At 38.7% G+C, this 18640-nt stretch overlaps 2 protein-coding genes across 2 annotated transcripts in view; one reads left to right on the forward strand and one right to left on the reverse strand.

Moving 5' to 3' along the window:
- The window catches only part of UBAC2 (UBA domain containing 2), a 96965-nt gene that overhangs the window by 62313 nt on the left and 16012 nt on the right, over nucleotides 1-18640 (reverse strand). The window contains exons 3-4 of the mRNA XM_051780646.1: nucleotides 17220-17339; nucleotides 16673-16779 (exon numbers count right to left, since the gene is read on the reverse strand). Of these exons, the coding sequence (XP_051636606.1) occupies nucleotides 16673-16779; nucleotides 17220-17339 (227 nt within the window). The remainder of the gene's footprint in view (nucleotides 1-16672; nucleotides 16780-17219; nucleotides 17340-18640) is intronic.
- On the forward strand, nucleotides 1793-16659 carry GPR18 (G protein-coupled receptor 18). Its single transcript, XM_051780652.1, has 2 exons — nucleotides 1793-10759; nucleotides 14059-16659. The coding sequence occupies exon 2, from the start codon at nucleotides 14103-14105 to the stop codon at nucleotides 15066-15068; it is 966 nt and encodes a 321-aa protein (XP_051636612.1). The 5' UTR covers nucleotides 1793-10759; nucleotides 14059-14102; the 3' UTR covers nucleotides 15069-16659.

Below are 18640 nucleotides of genomic sequence, written 5' to 3' on the forward strand. Positions count from 1 at the left end.
AATCATCTTTCATGCTTGTGGCAGAGCACAGAGCTACCAAAACACTGTCTTCATCAAAAGGTGAAAAGAGCTGGTGACCACAGGCTTGAAGAGGTGTAGTGTGAGGAAAGACTGCAAAAAATGAACATCCCATTATGGAAAAGGATCATTAAGCAAAGGCAAAACAAACAAACAAAACTACCTCTCATTAAGCCCTTGTTAAGTGTACAAGGTACACAAGTAAAAACATAAGAAACTGGACAAAAAGTTTAAAACTGAGAAAGGTATTTTGTCTCATACCATAGAGAAAATCAGCTTGTTTAAGAACTGCAAGAGATTATTATGTGCTTCTTGTTGACTGACTGTTTCCAGCTGGGGTTTAGTGGATGTGCTTTTCCAAGTCCAAAAGCTATTCCCAGACCAGAAAGGAATTCCAAAAATCAAAAAAGCAGATGTGGGCTGACTGCCTTGTTAGCTGAGACAGTCCTGAACAAAAGCTGCCTCTCAAATGGAATGCTGTCATCACAACTAACTCATCTACATCCTGACCAATCTCTCTGTATTGTCAGAAAACTGGAAGAGGTGTCCTTATGTCTGACTGGCTCAGGAACAGAGGAAAACATTTTTAAAAATAGCTCTGAGAAACCATCTCAGAGTTCCTGCTCGTAACACACCCAACTTAAGCACTCAAAATACATAAAGTACATTCCACCAAATGATTGACATCCCTAACCAAAGCAAGTGTGTCACCCTTCACATCTGTGTAACACACCACAGTACTGTCAGCTTTGAGTAAGCTGAACCTTGATGGACAAAAGGACGACTGAGCCCACCTAGTCTGAAGCTGCTGCATATCTGATACACTCACTCAAACTATGCCTATGCGCAAGGCGAGCAGTGGGCAAAGCATCATGTATGGACATGCTTCCAAGGGACTCACTGAAGTCCAGAGGGACATGGGGATATACATCCCAGTCTGAGTAAAGTCTGGACAGGTATAGCCTGGAAGGAATGTTTCTGTGAGGGACAGCTGAGCCTTTTACAAACTTCATGAATCTAAAGAGAACTCTCTAGCAGTTCTTAAAGATCTTGGTGCTTACTCTGGTCAGCTGCCATTTGTGAGGCACTCTACTGAATCAAGAAGAGTGGGCAACTTCATTTAAGATAAGCACTTACTTCAATAGGCCTTTCAGACACATATAACCTCAAAAGTGGACCTTTATACTGGGAGTGGTCCAGCTTGCAATGGAGACTGGCTTTTAACTGTATCTAATACATTTTCATTCTACAGACTTCTGGCCTTAGAGAAAAAACATTTCATAAGTAATGATCCAAGGCCTTGGTATGTCACACACCTGAATTCAAAAGAGTTATTATTTCATCAATTTGCTTTTCAACATGATTACTTTCATAGCCATTCTTACTTCATCTGAGAAATACTTTCAAAGCATGCAGGTCCTACCTGAACTTATGGCTCCAATGACTTTACCTCTTTCCTGTTTCTGGAGTAAAGAAAGTGGAGAGAGGCACACAGGGTAGCATCAGCCTCCCAGAATCATTTGCATGAACAAGTCTGACTACATGACAACTGCCTGTGGTGGGGAAGGAGAGGTGGGCAACACAGATGAATGAGAACTTTAGCCTTTCCTACCAGCTTCTGACATGGGATCCTCCACTGAGCTATGAGTTTCCACATTTCAGCACATAAACCCTGCTTCTATCCACCCTCCTGATCATACATGTGGTCCACATCACCCAATCCGTACCTAAGCAACCCAAGAGCACACCTTGTGTGACAGGCTGAAGAGGATCTTCACTCCCTGCTGCCCGCTGATATAAGCACTAAATGATCTTAACAGTATCTGTATTTAGTGTAATGCTTGGGTAGAGCAGAGCCAGAGGATGGCAATTAATGTTGACCTATGTGGCAAAGCAAGTAAGCTATTTTGCCTCGTTTATCATGATCTAAGTTGGAGCTAACAACCAGAATGTGACTCATGTATCCGCTATTCAAGATTTTGAGTGCAATTCTGTAGAACAGTCGAGTAACTGGTTGCTCCTTAGTGCTCTTCTACAGTAAATATTATTAGCAAATATTGTATTATTACTTGTCTGAGTCATTTTTAAACTACTTTTGAATTCTTGGTAAAAAAGTTAAATCTCTTCTAACTTACAATATTATGTTGCTGAGAACACAGCTGCGATGGGCAGGGCACGTCTCCAGGATGAAGGACCACCACCTCCCTAAGATCTTGCTTTATGGTGAACTTGCCACTGGCTGCCGCATGAGAGGAGCCCCGAAAAGAAGATACAAGGACTCCCTGAAACAACATCTCAGCCTTGGCCATATTGATCAACATAACTGGTCTACTCTGGCCTCCAATTGGGAGGCCTGGAGACACACCATCTATAACGCTGCTGCTTCCCTTGAGAACACACGCAGGATCACTCTCGAGGAGAAAAGATAATGCAGAAAGAATCGTGTCTTGCAGAATATACCACCTAAGGAGTCTTTCTGCTGTGCCTTTTGCAATCGAACATGTCTGTCTTGTATTGGCCTTATTAGCCACCAGCGTGCCTGTAGCAAATGTGGATAGAGCCTTCCCAAATCTTCATTCGCAAAGCCTAGCCATGATGATGACAATATTATAATGAATATATGGTAAGAGACATCATAACATCTTCAAAGGCTAAAGATTAATAAAGAGAGGTTTTAATATTCATCTTATTCATATAGTTTGGCTTACTTTACAATGCTTTAAAATTAAAATGCTTCCCACAATTTTGGTTATTTTTGGTCAAGACACCATTCACACCTCCTTTTGACTCATGGCTGTAGCTCAACTTTTCCAATGAGTAAGTATTCTAAGGCCCAAATTGCTGGCAGGAAATTGTTTAGCTTGTTCATGATAAAACAGAAAGAAAATAGAAAAGCTGTAGTAGAGAAGTGATTTCTTTGCAAAAAAATACTTCCCCATTAAGACCATCAAATAACTCTTTACACAGCTACAGACCAAGGTATCTGAAGCAAAGTGATGACTAAACAAAAGGAGAGCATTCAGTAAGCACAAAATAAAAGCAAAGAGGAAATTTTAAAAATCTTCTTATTTATACAGAAAGTCTTCAAAGTCATTTAACTCTTAAAAAGAGAGATTCCAATTTCTTACTTCTTTAGTGAAGCAACTGTGTTAGTTTTTTTACTAATGTATGCAGTCTTCCGTCTCCTTTGTTTTTTAAAGTCTCAGTCATACAACTGTGCCTCCTCAGAAAACCACTGAACTTACTAAATCAGCTTCTGTCCATTACTTTGGTAAATCAAGAAGGGTTTCTTTGAAGCATCAGTCACAGCGAGACCTCCTTTGTGAAGTTACTTCATTACTCTCCTCCTCTATCCTAAAACAGCAATCATATACTCTGCATTTTGCAAAATTATGTGACAGGCACAGTATCTCCTCATACTATTAACATCTCCAACTGCTATGAAGAATTATTCATTCATTTTCCTTCCTTCTTCCTCCACCACAATCCACTAATTAGCTGCCCTACAAATATGGGGAGAGGGAAGAGATACATAGAACATCATTGGAATGGAAGCAGTTCGTTCTGTGATGGAGAAGGATATTTTATCCCTTATATATCCCTTATGTGAAAGGATATCAGATCCTTAAAACAAAAATGTTGTAGCAATCCATGCTTGTAGCAGTACAGATAGGAGACTACTGATGTTTCTAGGATGCAATGACTCCTTTAAGCTTGTTTCCCTTCAGATCAAGTAACAGGGGGCACTGCAGTAAGTCAATTTGCAAACAATAGCTGAAATTACCATTTGTACAGAATTGTTTGGCACAGACATCCACAATTAGATGCAGGATTTCCTTTTAAATTCCAAAGGGACTTCCACATCCCCGTCTTTCTTTACTACAGTTGAACATGAGGAACAAACAAGGTGTTCCTAACTCCGGAAAGAGGAAGAGAAGAGGGTGAAAAAAACACAAGCTGCCAGTAAAGACAGAGAGAAAATTTGATCATGCCCACGTGGACTGAAAATAACCTTCAAGAGTCAACTATTAAGCTAAAAAGGAGGTCTCTATTTCCACACAGGAAAGAAGGCATTGTTTATTCTTATGAAATAATTTAATCATAAAACTTTTAGAACACTCCTGAAAAATGAAATGCTGTGCAAAAAGATTTGTTGCTATTGCACCTTATTTTGATAAAGACAGACAAATAAAACAACAAAATCAGGACATGGGTGGCTTAAAAAACACAGGATTGCTTAATTTTTAAGATTACCTTTTATCCTTGTGCTATATAATAAAGCCAAAAGAATGGTAAATGTTGTCTCCAGTCCTTGTCCTTTCCCCACTAGGTGACTTCTCATTCTTCATTTTTTCAGGGTAAATTCATGCTATACACAGTATGGAAGTCTTTGCTTACAACTCATTCTCAGAACTGTATCTTACTGTTCAAATAGAAATGCAACAGGCAGATCCCTATGAAATGTAACTATTTGAGCAACAACAGAATTTGCAGTTCTATGACTACAAAAACAACCACGGCTTCCATGCCATGCGGTACCTCCCTTCCATGGGGGAGACAAAGTGGTTTTCATTCTTTATAATCAATTTTCATGAAAACCTGGTTAAGTAGTGCAGGTGTATAAAGGAAGGAACCCATTATACCTGTTTCCTGCTGTTGGAAAGATCTGTTGCTATGCTAGCTAAAATCCATAGATGGCAGCATTGATCCAGTAAGTAATCCTCACCACTGCAGAAGTCAAAACATATTTCACAAAACTTGTTTCTCATTGGAGGCTAAGCCCCATTTTCCAATGTCAAAGATCTTAGCACCAGGCAGTATAAGCACTGGGCCATGAACTCTCTGTCTGGCAGTGAAGAGAAGCCAGATCCAGAATCACTACTAATAGATACCAGACCAATCACTCACCCAATAACTGTGACAGTTTAGGCCCCATAATCTTGGAAATAAACTATATCATCTAGACAGTAGTGAGCACTGTGAGCCACAGGCTGCTGGTATAGTTCTTATGGTTATGCCCATATGTTGCCAATTTTGAAAGAAAAAAGAATACAGAGATGTCCAGTATCCTGCCACCTTTACTGCCCTTTCTTCCCCTATTGTACCTTGTTCAAAACAAGCCTTGCATTCCCTCTCATTTCTGCTGTTTGGGTTAGTGCTATGAATTTGATGGCCCAGATCATCACACAGCACAGGGCTCAGCTACAAGCAAATGAAGGCAATGTCCCAGATGTTCTAGGCCAAAAATAAAAATGCATTGACAGGCAGTATGATTTGGAGGCAAAGGATGAAAGTGGCAGAGAATATGGGATACACAACTCCCACTTCAGTTCTCTGATCCATCCTTTCTTAAAGCCATCTTTACCAACACAATGTCTACATAAAGAAAACTGCTTAAATTATTGAACTTCAAACCTATGCCTTGACTTATTCACTTGGCTTCCTGTCATGATAAAGCTCAGGATTTTCAGCTCCTTCCAAGTGCATGTGTATCATATATATATATATATATATAAATATATAATTCTTGTAGTTGAACAGTTGGTTTGAAAATACAGAGTCCTCTGACTGGACTCAGCACAGTACTTGAAAAGACAGTGATTTCTCTGAAACCACTCGCTTGCAGCCAGCTCTGCTGTCCACCTCAGCCAGCTCACAGTACCAGCTGGCCTTGTCCCGTTGTTCCAGTGCACTGAGCATACTCACACTCAGCTTCTCTTTCATTTTCTGCCACGGACAGTGCTGAGCCTGTACACCAAGTAGCCCAACCCAGCAGAGATCCTAACTAACCAGCTTCACTGCTACGTGGCAGGAATTGAGCTGCTTTGTCCCAGTCTGGATTATGCCAGTCCCTTTACCATCTTGAATGCTCCCTCTCATGTCGGCTCAACTGCACCACAGCACACTAGGCTTCAGAACCCCAACACATGCTGCTTGTTAATGTGTGCCAGAGACAGGTGGTGCAGGCAGAACAACATCAGAAGACTCTCACTTCAGCAAAGCAAGCCACCTGCCAGGGTTGGGCACCATGCACAGGAATGCAACGCACAGCAAGGCACCCTTGAATTTAAAGAACAGCACTTACTCTAATTTAAATACTTGCACAACTCACTCTCACTTCAGGTACTTTTGATTAAACACTTCACTGGTATGCTAAAGCCTATGTAGCAATTTTTCATTGTTTCATTTCTGATTAGGTATACTCGGGCTAGTAACTGAGAAAACTTGTCCAAACTCCTGAACTCTGCAGGAGTCAAAACAACTTTCCCTACTTCAGTAAAGGAATCTGAGTATATGCAAACAGACATTTAAGCTCCAAATAAAGACATTTATCTTGAAACAATAACTTTATTCCTGGTAGGCATATTAAGTTTTAGAACAATACTCCTATGCACCTGAGACTTTTAAGAAGCAGCTTAATAGTAAAAACATCACATACCACACACTTAGTTAAAAAAGAGTATTGAAAAAGCTCTCCTAGACACTTCCAAACTGGAACAACTAACTCATTGCATAGTTCCTGACAATGTACATTTTTAAAAAAAGAAAAAAGTTGAGTATTCAGGCAGATTTTAAAAATCTACGAAATATTTGTCATGAGAAATCTGCACTTTTTGAATGAAAAAAAAATCTGCTTCCCAATGCAACAGAACCCAGGTGGAAAGCTGGGTTTCCACAACAGTTTAAGAAATATGCCAAAGGCAATGTGCGTTCATCAGTAAGCATGGAGCTGTGTTGGTATTTGTCATGAGCTAGTAATAGACTACAGACATTCTGGGATTGATGCTGTGTAATGAATCACTGTCTCTTGTCCACTACTCCACTGTCAGACATCTTAGAGATGCAACTTTCATTTTAATTAATTTTTTGAGTATTGCTTCTTTCAAATGCTGACATTGATGGACAGATGAAAAACAGGCCAGATGCACTGTATATTTTTAGGGTATTTAGTGACACAGTGTGTGTCCCAGCTGTACAAGAGAAGGAGGGAGGGAAAAAAAACGCAAACCAACCCAGGAGAAACATGGAATGTCAACTTCATCATTGTTTTTTTTCAAAGGAAAAAAAACAGGAGCTCCTTCCTCAAACCATACCAAATGCTAGCAAAACAGAGAAGGGAAAGTAAAATGTGACAGTAAATAGGGCATGTCAGGTACAGCTAAGTAGGCTGCAGTTCTCTTAAGCTGCTCCATTTCCCACTCCTTCAGCTCTGCTGCAGACAGCATTTATACTCACTCACAGGTTGAGGAGTGGGAGAGGAGGGACAGCTATGCCATGACGCAGCCTCTGAGTAACGTGCACATGGCAAGACTGCAAACAACTGCAGCAAGTTTATGCATTCAGTGCCATGACAACTTTTAAAGGGTAGTTTATTCTTAAACCTTCATTATGGTACAACACAATATGGGAATAAAAAATGAAGCAATTTTCATCAAGTTTGAGAACAGCAACCCAAAACTGCATGTGAACTCACCCACAACAGCAAGCCGCTAAGTTAACAAACCGACATGGGAGAGTTGCTTTCCTGCACCACTGGTGCACTGGACCGTGTACAAGCTTCAGTTCTTTCTTTTCAATAGATTCAAAAGGTGGAAAGTTTGAAAGGAGAATATGTCCTCAAGCCTTCTCCTTACCAAACTGAAGCAGAGGGCGATCCTTCTGTCCCTCTGCATGTAGAACTTCTCTATCAGCAGGACAAAGCTTACAGTACACGGTAAGCAGACAGGCAAAACATACTTTTCTGTACCATGATTAAACCACCAAAGACCCAGCAGCACATTAATCCTGCAAAAGCAACAGTATGAAGACGATCCCTTCAGTGCTGAACTTTTGCAAGTGATCAAGCTCATTTCTTCTAAGGCTTACTGCCACTTAGTGAAGGCACTGTAACAGACCACATGTGCACTCTGCCTTATCCACAGACATGAAGTATATTGGCTTAGCTTTTAACTACTTAAAATCGGATTTAACACAACATAATGCAACTAAAATTACCTTGTTTACTCCCCGAACTTCAGAACAGCAAAAAAGACCCTGGAGGGAACTAAGCATTTACTTTAATAAGAGCTGGAGCGGAGGAAGTACTTGCCCATCTGAGGGAAACCAATGCAAGGCACTAATTTCTAGCTGATAAAACAGCACAGAAGAAAACAAAAATAGAGCCAGGTGTTTCCTACAACAGAAACCAAAGCGACAGGGGAATGCAGCACAGCAGAGCAGCCCACTGCCTCTTGCAAACCACAGGATGACTTGGGTGTTCACCTCCAAATGCTTCTCACCCTGCAGCTGCAGCCAGCCTGAGCCCCTAGACAAGGAAAAGCAGACACTTGCTGGTACTGCAAACACCTCTTTTCAGCAGACTGCAGCCAGACAAAGCTGCCCCTCCATGCTCAGGGGGAAGGCCTGTCAGCATACCAGCAGCAGAGCGGTTTGGCTGCCTCCTTTCCACAAGGAAGGTTGTGGAAAGCCTGAGTGAAAGCAGAACACAGATTGACATGCCCATGCTGTGACAAACCAGATGGATGGCTAACCTGCCACCAACTCAGCTGGGCTGCTGTTGCCCACCTGTGTAAACTGTGGGACTTGATTCCTGCTGCTCTCACAAGGCATGACCTCCCCTGCAGGGTCAAGATATCAGCCTCCCTTCAGAGACACAGCTATAAAAGGTCACACTTCCAACCTGCCCCCAAGAAGACAGCAAGCCAAGAGGCAGTTCACAACATACAGCTTTTCTGATCCCAGCCTCAACATCTGCCTGGTTTCCATTCAAACCCAGAATCACTCTCGTAATCCCTATTTAGCTAACGGGGGCACTGGCTGTCCACTTGCTTGTTTTGGTACATTCACTGTGCAGTTCAGGCTGGAAGGGACCTCCAGACTCCTGTATTTTTCCCAAAATAAAGTGTTCTTTCCTAGGAGAGTTCAAAAGTCCAGTTATTCTCTTCCAGAAGCCACACATGCTTTTGTTTAAACCTTTTAAAAATACATATGGCACAGAATTTCACTGAGCTTTCACTGAACAGTTGAAAACAGTGTTTCATCCTGCTGAAGCATGCTCTGGAGTTGTTTTGCTAATGATAAAGCCACTGAGGAGTTTTAAACTCTGGTTAGTCCTTTTAACATACTCCTTAATCCTAAAATATTAAGCACTTTTAAATAGATTTATTTTTCTATAGGATGGTCTCAGTAGGATTTGCAGCTCATTGCATTTAAGAGGCCTTTGGAACAATCACAAAACATTAAGTTTGGAAGGGTGACAAAAAATTAAGTTCGGTATTAGTTCACTTAAACTGGAAAAAACCAAATATTTAAAGGTTTTAAATATTTAATTTAATATTAGATTAGATTAGATTAATTTAATTATTAGATTAATTTAAATATTAATCTACACACTGAAAATTATCCAGGTCCCTCCCTGTGATTATCTTAACCATCACACTGACCTATGCAAATACCTACACGCTACCACAAACCCATTCAACTGAGAGAAATTATACATCTCCAGTAAAGGGGATTTTTCACAGAAGTTATCTTTGGCACTAAGTGAGGATCACCTACCTACATTACTTTTACAGTAAGTGGAGAAAGACATTCCCACAAACAAACCTGATTCTGGCTACATCTGAACTGCAGGACTTTGCTGCTTCTGGCACCAAGGGCACATCTTGGCAAATTCCTGATGGCATGTCAGGTGAAGACTGAAACATTGCTGTTCCCTTCCTCCCTTTGCTACACTGGGGGGTGGACGAGACAACGACAGGGTATGTGCATGCACAAGAGGTACCAAACTCCCTGTATTGTGCTTCTACATTCCAAAACACTGCTGGCAGAACCCTGAGGCTAGCAAGCACTCTACAGAGAGTTCAGAATGATCTCCTTCTCTGAGTGGCTCTTTCAAAGGCTGGATCATTTTTCAAGCTGACCAAGAAAAGATGTACGAAATTAGTCTTCTTTACCTATTAGCTTTTCTGAACACTCCCATCCCACTAAGGATGTCTGTTACAGTGACACAGATGAGAGATTTTAATCCATTTTAATACAGGCTTAAACCTCTCTTCATACAGCATTTTTCTGCAAAGCTCTTGAATAGGCATGTTACTATTTTAGACAGCAAATAAAATACAGAAACATTGCTGTTGTATTAGTAAAATATTCTAAGTATTGGCACAAACAAAGTTGTGTATTCAAGTGAATCAAACTTCTCATTTCAAATTAAGTGAGTTTCTGTTACTTTCAGATTGACTAGTATCCAATGCAATATAAATAATACGGGGATTTCCACAAAAAAACCCAAACAACTATGCTCTACTGAAAATACATTTACATTGCGCTTATTAGAAATTTCTGCATAATCAAGACGTGTATTCTTGCAGAGACTTTTTCAGAGAAATCTTTATCTAAAACATGCTTTCATTATTCCACAAACATTTAAAAGTGTGTTTGGAAAAAAATACGCAGTACAACAGCCCAGTCTGACCACACTGGAAATATGACAAAAGTTCAACTGTTGAAAGGGACTAGAAATATCAGCTCACATACACCACACTTATGTGAAATAGTAACTTTTAAGTATGACCAATACGAGAGCTCAGAACTAGAGAGATTACGTCATCGTTTCCTGCCTATGAAGATGAGCTATTTTAGCTAAGTGAAGTTGAGCAAAGAAGAGGAAGTTTAAACCTTCTACAGATTTGGGGCCATGAGAGAAGCATCTCTGAAGAAACTTTGTAGTGCACAAAGGGTGAGTAACAATACCATACTCTATGGTAACAAAGTAACTTGGATGTTTATGCATGTCGCTAAGATAGACTTCTTTGTTCAGAAGCTGAACATGGGCATTAATTCTAGAACTATTGAAAATATATTTAATTCTTTAAAGCACTTTCAAAATATCAGCAGCATTCTATAAATAACATTTAAAGCAAAATGATTGCATTTGTAAAAGCACAGTACCATAAATACTGTTGTTTAGGATTTTAACAAAAAACTTCAAAATATGCACTACATAAAAGCATTGGTAAGTACACTTATCACTAAAGGAAAAATGTTTGTTTTCACTAAACTAAAACCAGGAGAAGATCTTGTTGCTTGGTCTCTCTGTGCTTCACTGAAAGCCATGTGGGAAATGTGAGCATATACAAGAGACAGATAGAGAAAAAAAGGGGGATTGGAAAGAGATACATGCACTGTTACCTAACTTGTAGTAAGAATCCGGAGGAAAAGATTTAGTTCTGGTTTTGTTCTGAAAGTCTTTATTTTTGTACACAGCATGGCCTTCACAATTCACATCAGACATTCAAGAAATCAACTATCATTAAAAAAATAAGATTGATACAGAGAAACATCAGAGCAATCATTCCCAATTAACACACATGGACTTCCAGAAACCAGTTATGCCAGGGGCTCTTCAGTAAGCACTTTAATCAATACCCATAAGTGTTCCCATTATGAAAAATGACAACTAAGGCAAAGCCATCCACTCATAGGCACCCAAAGATCTACTTGGGCTGACTCAGGAGATATCAATCTGAACTCCGTGCAGACAAACACTGATGACAAAGCAGAATATCTCTGCTCATGTATAAATGCAGATGAGTAACTACATACTTTTAAAAAATCTCAGTATTTCTTACCTACATAAATGTTTTCTACAGTGCTAAAAATTAAGTTTAGGAGAAATGCCTAACTCTAACACTGACATGCATCTAAACGCACAAAGTTTGAAAACAGTGTCTTCAACAACTAAACAAAAGTAAACCCCATTTGTTACAGTAGATCATTCTTTGATATATCTCAAAACTGTCACAAACTTGAAATAACCAGCAAAAAAACCATGGAACCCCTGGTTTTCCTGATAAAAGCCCACACCAGGTTCAGCTTCCTCTCTTCCCATCAACATCAGCCTGCTGGTTATTTCAGAAACACGACCTGACCAGAAACAATTACAATCACTGCAAGTCCAAATGAGAGAAGAGTAAAACCAAAGCCAAAATCCATTCTATTTATTAATAGTCGAGTGAATTCTTCTATCTATCCTACACATCACTACTTAATTTACCTGCTAAATCAGTCAGGATCTTTAGCTAAGTAGCCATGCACTATGTCATATACAATCACTAGCAAGACAAAAAAAACAGAACAAAAGAGAAAAAAGCAAACCACTTGCAATACTCAGGGGTGGGGGGGAGGTGTGTGTTAAGCAACATTTGGACAATTTTATGCAACAGTAATGAAAGTGGGACAGTGTGGCAGATAATATTTCAACTGTGCTACAAAATTTTTCTCTCAAGCATATCCCATCTAACTTTCAATAATGTCTGCTATCATTCTTTAATTCTTTTATTTTTCTTATTTTTTGAGTTCTTCACACAATGAGGAATTTTAGAGGCATTCATATAGATGCCCTCCAAACCTCTTTTTTTGTACTACATCCACAGATTTTCCCATAAAAAACATAAATTCTGTTATATGTTCTAGTGACCTCATCAAACAGAAAACACACCTTTTTTGCTTTGTACAGCTAAAAAAAACCTTTGAAGTTTAGGGTTAGATATTTGTACACATAATTCTTTTATTTATCTGTAAACTGGAGAATTGTAAGAAAATCAGAAGCCCAAACTTCATATTTCAAGGCAGAAACTAACCTAAATAAAGTTTTAATAGATCATATTTAAGTTAGTTACTGCATGGATACTCTTCTCAAAAGCAGTTGACATTTGCCAGTGTCAAACCAGGATGCTAGATTAATAAACACTGGTTCAATCCCCTACGCATTTCTGTAACATGAAAAAAGTATTTGGTAACATCACAGAGAAAGCATAAACCAGATGAGCAGCAACAATGAAGCTTTTTTTAATGCATTCTTCACTTTTGGAGATAAAACACACAGGAACTATGCAGTCTTCTGCTGCAGAAAACAGTCTTGGTTTCTAGCCAATACTGTAGAACTTCCTTGACTGTCACAAGTAGGAAGAACAGACAAACAACTAACTCTTTCCTCCTCCTCCTCTTCACAAAGCTGCCATAGGGCTGCTTTAAAGGCCAAGAAAGATGAACCCTTCAACACAAAGTCATGAAACTGTGACCACAGCAAGAGCCAGGAAAGTGCAGGGGGTGCAGGTTAACCAAAGAACCCATGCAAACTCCAGGTAAGGTCTGCCATCCTCAAGTGGCTCCAGAGCAAACCAGGGGATAATCTCCTTCAGCTCTCATCACCAGAGCCCACACAATGACATTTCAGATGTCCAACTCCTATGACCCAACAAGCTGAGAGAAGCAACACAACTGTGGTCTGGGGCACCTGGCTATCAACCAGCAACCTCTGCCCCCAACACATACTGCTCACATATGGCCTAGTTCGAGACTGCAGTCTGCTTCCCATCATTTTACTTTTTCAAATGGGAAGTCTACTAATCTATTCATCTTATCCACATGTTAGGTGGGTGGTTCTGATGCCCTGTGATTAAACACTGTATTAGAAGCTATGTAGCTACTAAGACAGCTTTTTAGTGTCTTTTCTGAAAAACAGCAAGCACCTGTTCTTTTGGAAGCTAAGTAGTCCCTACACAGACAAACAGCAAAGTCGATACTTCATTTTGCATATCCAAATGTCACTTCATGCCATGATCACTTATTTCTTTTCATAACTAGTTTTAGTCAAAAATGTTTCAACAGGGACAACTTCAAGAAATATTTGCTTTAGAAAACAACTGCTTCAATCTGATTATCAGCTACTGAAGCACACTCAAAGTGTCCATCTTGACTTTTTGATTCCTAAAATAATAAATCCCTTTAATAATTAAAACATTTGATTAAAACGTGCTTATAAATATTATTTCACATAAGTCTGACAGTACATGTATTTCCCTCAAAGCACAATAATGTATTTGCAGTCAGAAAAAGCAACAAAGGTAACATGTTTTCATAGCTAAAATATACAGTCTCATCACTAACCACAATTCTAAAACAATCTTCCTTTTTGTTTTTAAAGATAGATTTTATTTGACTGAGAATAACTTCCCACATTTTATCTCCTTATAGGGTATTTATGGAGTGCAACAACTATTCCTAAGTTTAATTAAACTATGATGCCTGAAAATCATCACCCTGAAGAATATAGGATTGCATCACTGGTCTTCTACAGTTTTGTATTCATAGTGGGATTGTTGGTGAATGCCACTGCACTATGGGTTTTCAGCTGCACTACCAAGAAGAGAACAACTATAACTGTATACATGATGAATGTGGCATTACTTGACATACTTTTCATATTTTCCTTGCCTTTTCGGATAATCTACCACGGGAAAGAAACGTGGCCTTTTGGAGATACATTCTGTCGGATTATTGGTGCTTTCACTGTATTTTATCCAGCCATTGCTCTGTGGTTGCTCACTTTTATAAGCGTAGACAGATTTATGGCTATTGTCCAGCCCAAACATGTCAAAGAACTAAAAAATACAAAAAAAGCTGTGCTGGCTTGCATTGGAATCTGGGTAATGACCCTCACAACAACGTCCCCATTGCTGTTTTTGCGATCTGATCCAGACAAAGCCTCGAATTTCACCACCTGCATGAAAATGCTTGATATCATCCACTTAAAGGAAGTAAATACATTGAACTTTTCTCGGTTGATTTTTTTCTTTTTGATCCCCTTGTTTATCATGATGGGGTGTTACCTAATCATTATCTACAATTTTATCCATGGCAAGACTTCTAAACTGAAGCCTAAGGCCAAGGAGAGATCCATAAGAATTATAGTTACTCTGATTGCTCAGGTACTCATCTGTTTTGTGCCCTTCCACATTTGCTTCACCTTCCTGATGTTGCAAGATGAAAATACAACTTACAATCCTTGGGCAGCCTTTACTACCTTTCTCATGAATCTCAGTACATGCTTGGATGTTATCCTGTACTATATTGTTTCTAAACAATTCCAGGCAAGAGTCATCAGCGTAATCCTTTATCGCAATTACCTTCGAAGTGTGCGCAGGAAAAGTTTGCGAGCTGGAAGTGTAAGATCACTCAGTAATATGAACAGTGAAATGATATAAAAAGAGAAAAAATGTCAGGGGACTTTTACAATGTCAACAAGCAATTCTGTTTCTGAATTCTTGCATTTTGACTATACATACGAATGTTCTAGGCCAGAAGTAACAGATATATTTGTTGCACTGTAAAAATAAGAGCGGCAGAATAATAATTGCACCTCTCTGTATTTGCTCAATATCTTTTGTTTCATCTGAAATGAACTAAAACCTAATCAGTGTTAAAACTTTCCAATGCTTTTGTCATCTCAAAAGGCTGTGAACATTGTCAGACATGAAAAAGTGACAATTAGTATAATAAAGTAGACAACACTGAAGAATTATGATGCAACATATATATTAATTTTTATTTGCAAAATGAAATGCTCCTGAAACTACTGTATATCTCACACTTCTAAAATTAACTTTATTCTCTCAAGATCAATATCACCATTAAAGAGAAGGCATATTCATTTAATTAAAAACTTTTTTGATGCAGATTTCCTTGTAACTGACTACATTCTACAATCATAGAAATACCACCAAAGGGTATAATAATTAAACTGTTCACTACCTCCTTATGCACATTTCATGTGCACATTTATTACACCCCACTTTTGCACAAAGTATCTTTTTACACATATGAACACAGGAATTTGTCCAGCCACACCAGCAGTCTATGTCCTAGCAACAAACTCAAGGTAACAAGCACGATGAGTAACTGCAATAACTACTCAAGCTTTCAACTCCTTTAGACTACTCACACACTAGAAAAAGTGTATCTTTAAAATGTCAAACACATGCTTTTTCTTCCTCATCAAATCAGTCTTTAGCTATTTTCAACAGACACTCTGGAAAAGTAGAAATAAAAAAGGTCTAATGTGGTGTTTAATATTAAAAATCTCACTCCAAGAGCTTTTATTATTACCTCAGAGTGTAAAATATATGGAAACTCAAGTCTGTATGAGGCTGATCTCACTTGCCAGAAACTTAACCACAAAGCATTGCAAGTTCTGTGGTTCTACTGTAACATGCACATCTTTTATTAAGTGCAGAAATCTCAAATATAGGTTATAAGAAACTGAACCACTAAACACCTTAAAGCTGTAAGAACTTCAGCTGCAAGCACTAAATACAGTAACATGTTCTAGCACTCAATTTTTTAAACACATACACAATACCAGTATGAAATGTATACGCATTTAAAAGTGAACATAGAAGACATGACTTACAGTTCTGTTGCCTTTCCGATTTAAGAAAAAAATCAGCACCAACCCAATTTCAGTTTTCAGATTTACAAACTGAAATAAACCAAACGATTCAGACTGAACAAATACAGCAACAATCTGTACACTGCAAGCTGTGTTTCAATCATGCTGCCTGGGGAAATGGGACTAACAAAATGGAAACTAATCATTATATGGATAAATTATAAATTAACCGCAGATCATAACTAAGAAATAAATGTTTGAAATTATAACAGTTGTGCCAAGAACCTTTACACTTCAGTTCAAAAGAAGATTAAATTTGATTTGAAGTGTTACATGAAGAAAGTTTTTTTAATTAAAATCATCAGAAAACAATCCCTTGAAAATATATCTAAAATAAACAATCCATTAGAAGCTACTTACAAACCAGAAGGCAAGCTGTTGATGGTGATGCCAAATATATACTGAGCGATTTCTACAAGGAGAAGATCAAATAAAGCTGAGAGCATCCAAGTACCCAGCAAAAAAGACTGGAAAGAAAAAGGTTAATTTGAATCAATTCAACAGATTAAAAATAAGGTTTTAATGTATCTCTAAATAAAAGTAAAAATAAGAAAATCACTATATCAGTTCAACTAAGACAAATACAATCTTTAACACAACATAATTCCAAATCCACTTGTGTAGACATTGAAGAATGAAGAGTTAGATTTGTTTCCAAAATTAAATTCTATGGGTTTGGTAACTTTCAGCTCATAAACCTGCAAACAGTAACTAGAATAATCCACTGACTGCAAGATATTGTCAATATAAATTTAAATTTATGAAAACCAAATAATTCTTAAAACCCTTTAACATATATTTCTATACAAAATGTTAGTAATAAAGTTGCAGTATTCATACAAGATTCTAAACAGCGTAGAAAACAGTTTCTGTCAAAAAAAAAAAGAAATTCAAAACTGGAACTTACTGAAAATTTTCTGCTGCCATATCTTCTTTCAAATATTCTAAAGTTGTAAATGAGCAGACTGCTACAGAATGTGTCTTTCAAATCAAGACATACTGTTCTTCCACATACAAGTCTCCAAATCTGGAAGATTAATGATCATAATTTTAAGCCTCTCTTCCTTCAAGGAAATTCTTCACAGAATTTGTGCTCTTAGTGAATGCAATACTGGAGTCAGGTAACAGAAATGTGGTACATTTAAGAAGGGAAATAGAGAGAGTAGAATGTTCTGGAAGAGTTCAAGAAGTCTCTTCAAAAATAAAATATTTTCAAGGCAGATGTCTACCTGTTACAACAAATCTACAATTAACCCAAAGTAACCCAAAGACACTTTTATGTCCCTAGTTTACATTTACAAATAAAAATGGAAATCACAACCTTAGTGAATTTAGAATTACAAAAAAATTATTTTTGAAACAACCTCCAGATACAAACTAGTCCATCTGTAACTGTTCTAAGAAGTTCTAATCAGATCAGCTTCCTCTAGACCATGTCCAGTTGAGTCTTGAACACCTCCAAGGATGCAGTTTCTAGAACCTCTCTGAAACCTGTGCCAGTTTTTGGCCACCCTCATGGTTTAAAAAACTAAATCAAATCCTTACAATCTAGGCAGAATTTCCCATGTTCTGTCTTGTGTCAACTACCTCTTGCACTTTGCAGACAAGCAGAGCCTGGCTCCAGTTTCTCTATAACTCCTGATCAGCTACTTGTGGATAGCAATAAAGTGTCTCCTCTCCTTCTTGAGGCTGGGCAGACTGAGTTCTTGTAGCCTTTCCTTCTATGTCAAACACTCCACCTCCTCTGACTGCCTTGGTGGATCCACTCCAGTGTGTTCATATCTTCAAGGGAGGTGATTATCCTGCTCTGCTCCGTTCTGCACTGGTGCAGTCTCACCTTGAATATCATGTGCAGTTTGGGGCACCACAATATAAGAAAGATATTAAGCTCTTAGAGAGTATCCAAAGGAGGGTAACGAAGATGGTGAAGGGCCTTGAAGGGAAGCTGTGTGAGGAATGGCTGAGGTCACCTGGTCTGTTCAGCCTGGAGAAGAGGAGATTGATGGGAGGCCCCATTGCAGTCTACAACTTCCTCATGAGGGGAAGAGGAGGGGCAGGCACTGATCTCTTCTCTGTGGTGACCAGTGACAGAACCCAAGGAAATGGCCTGAAGTTGTGTCGAGGGAGGTTTAGGTTGGATATTAGAAGTTCAAGAAGTGTTTGGACAATACTCTCAGGCACATGGTGTGACTCTTTGGGATGGTCCTGTGCAGGGCTAAGGGTTGGACTTGATGATTCTTGTAGGTCCCTTCCAACTTGGCATATTCTGTGATTCTGTGATTCTTGTACAGATGAATCCAGAACTGGGCACTTGTGAGACACATCTGG

Source organism: Manacus candei, unplaced genomic scaffold (assembly GCF_025592945.1).
Source record: "Manacus candei isolate 608988 ecotype Guabito, Panama unplaced genomic scaffold, ASM2559294v1 h1tg000014l, whole genome shotgun sequence".
In the NCBI taxonomy this organism is placed as follows: Eukaryota; Metazoa; Chordata; class Aves; order Passeriformes; family Pipridae; genus Manacus; species Manacus candei.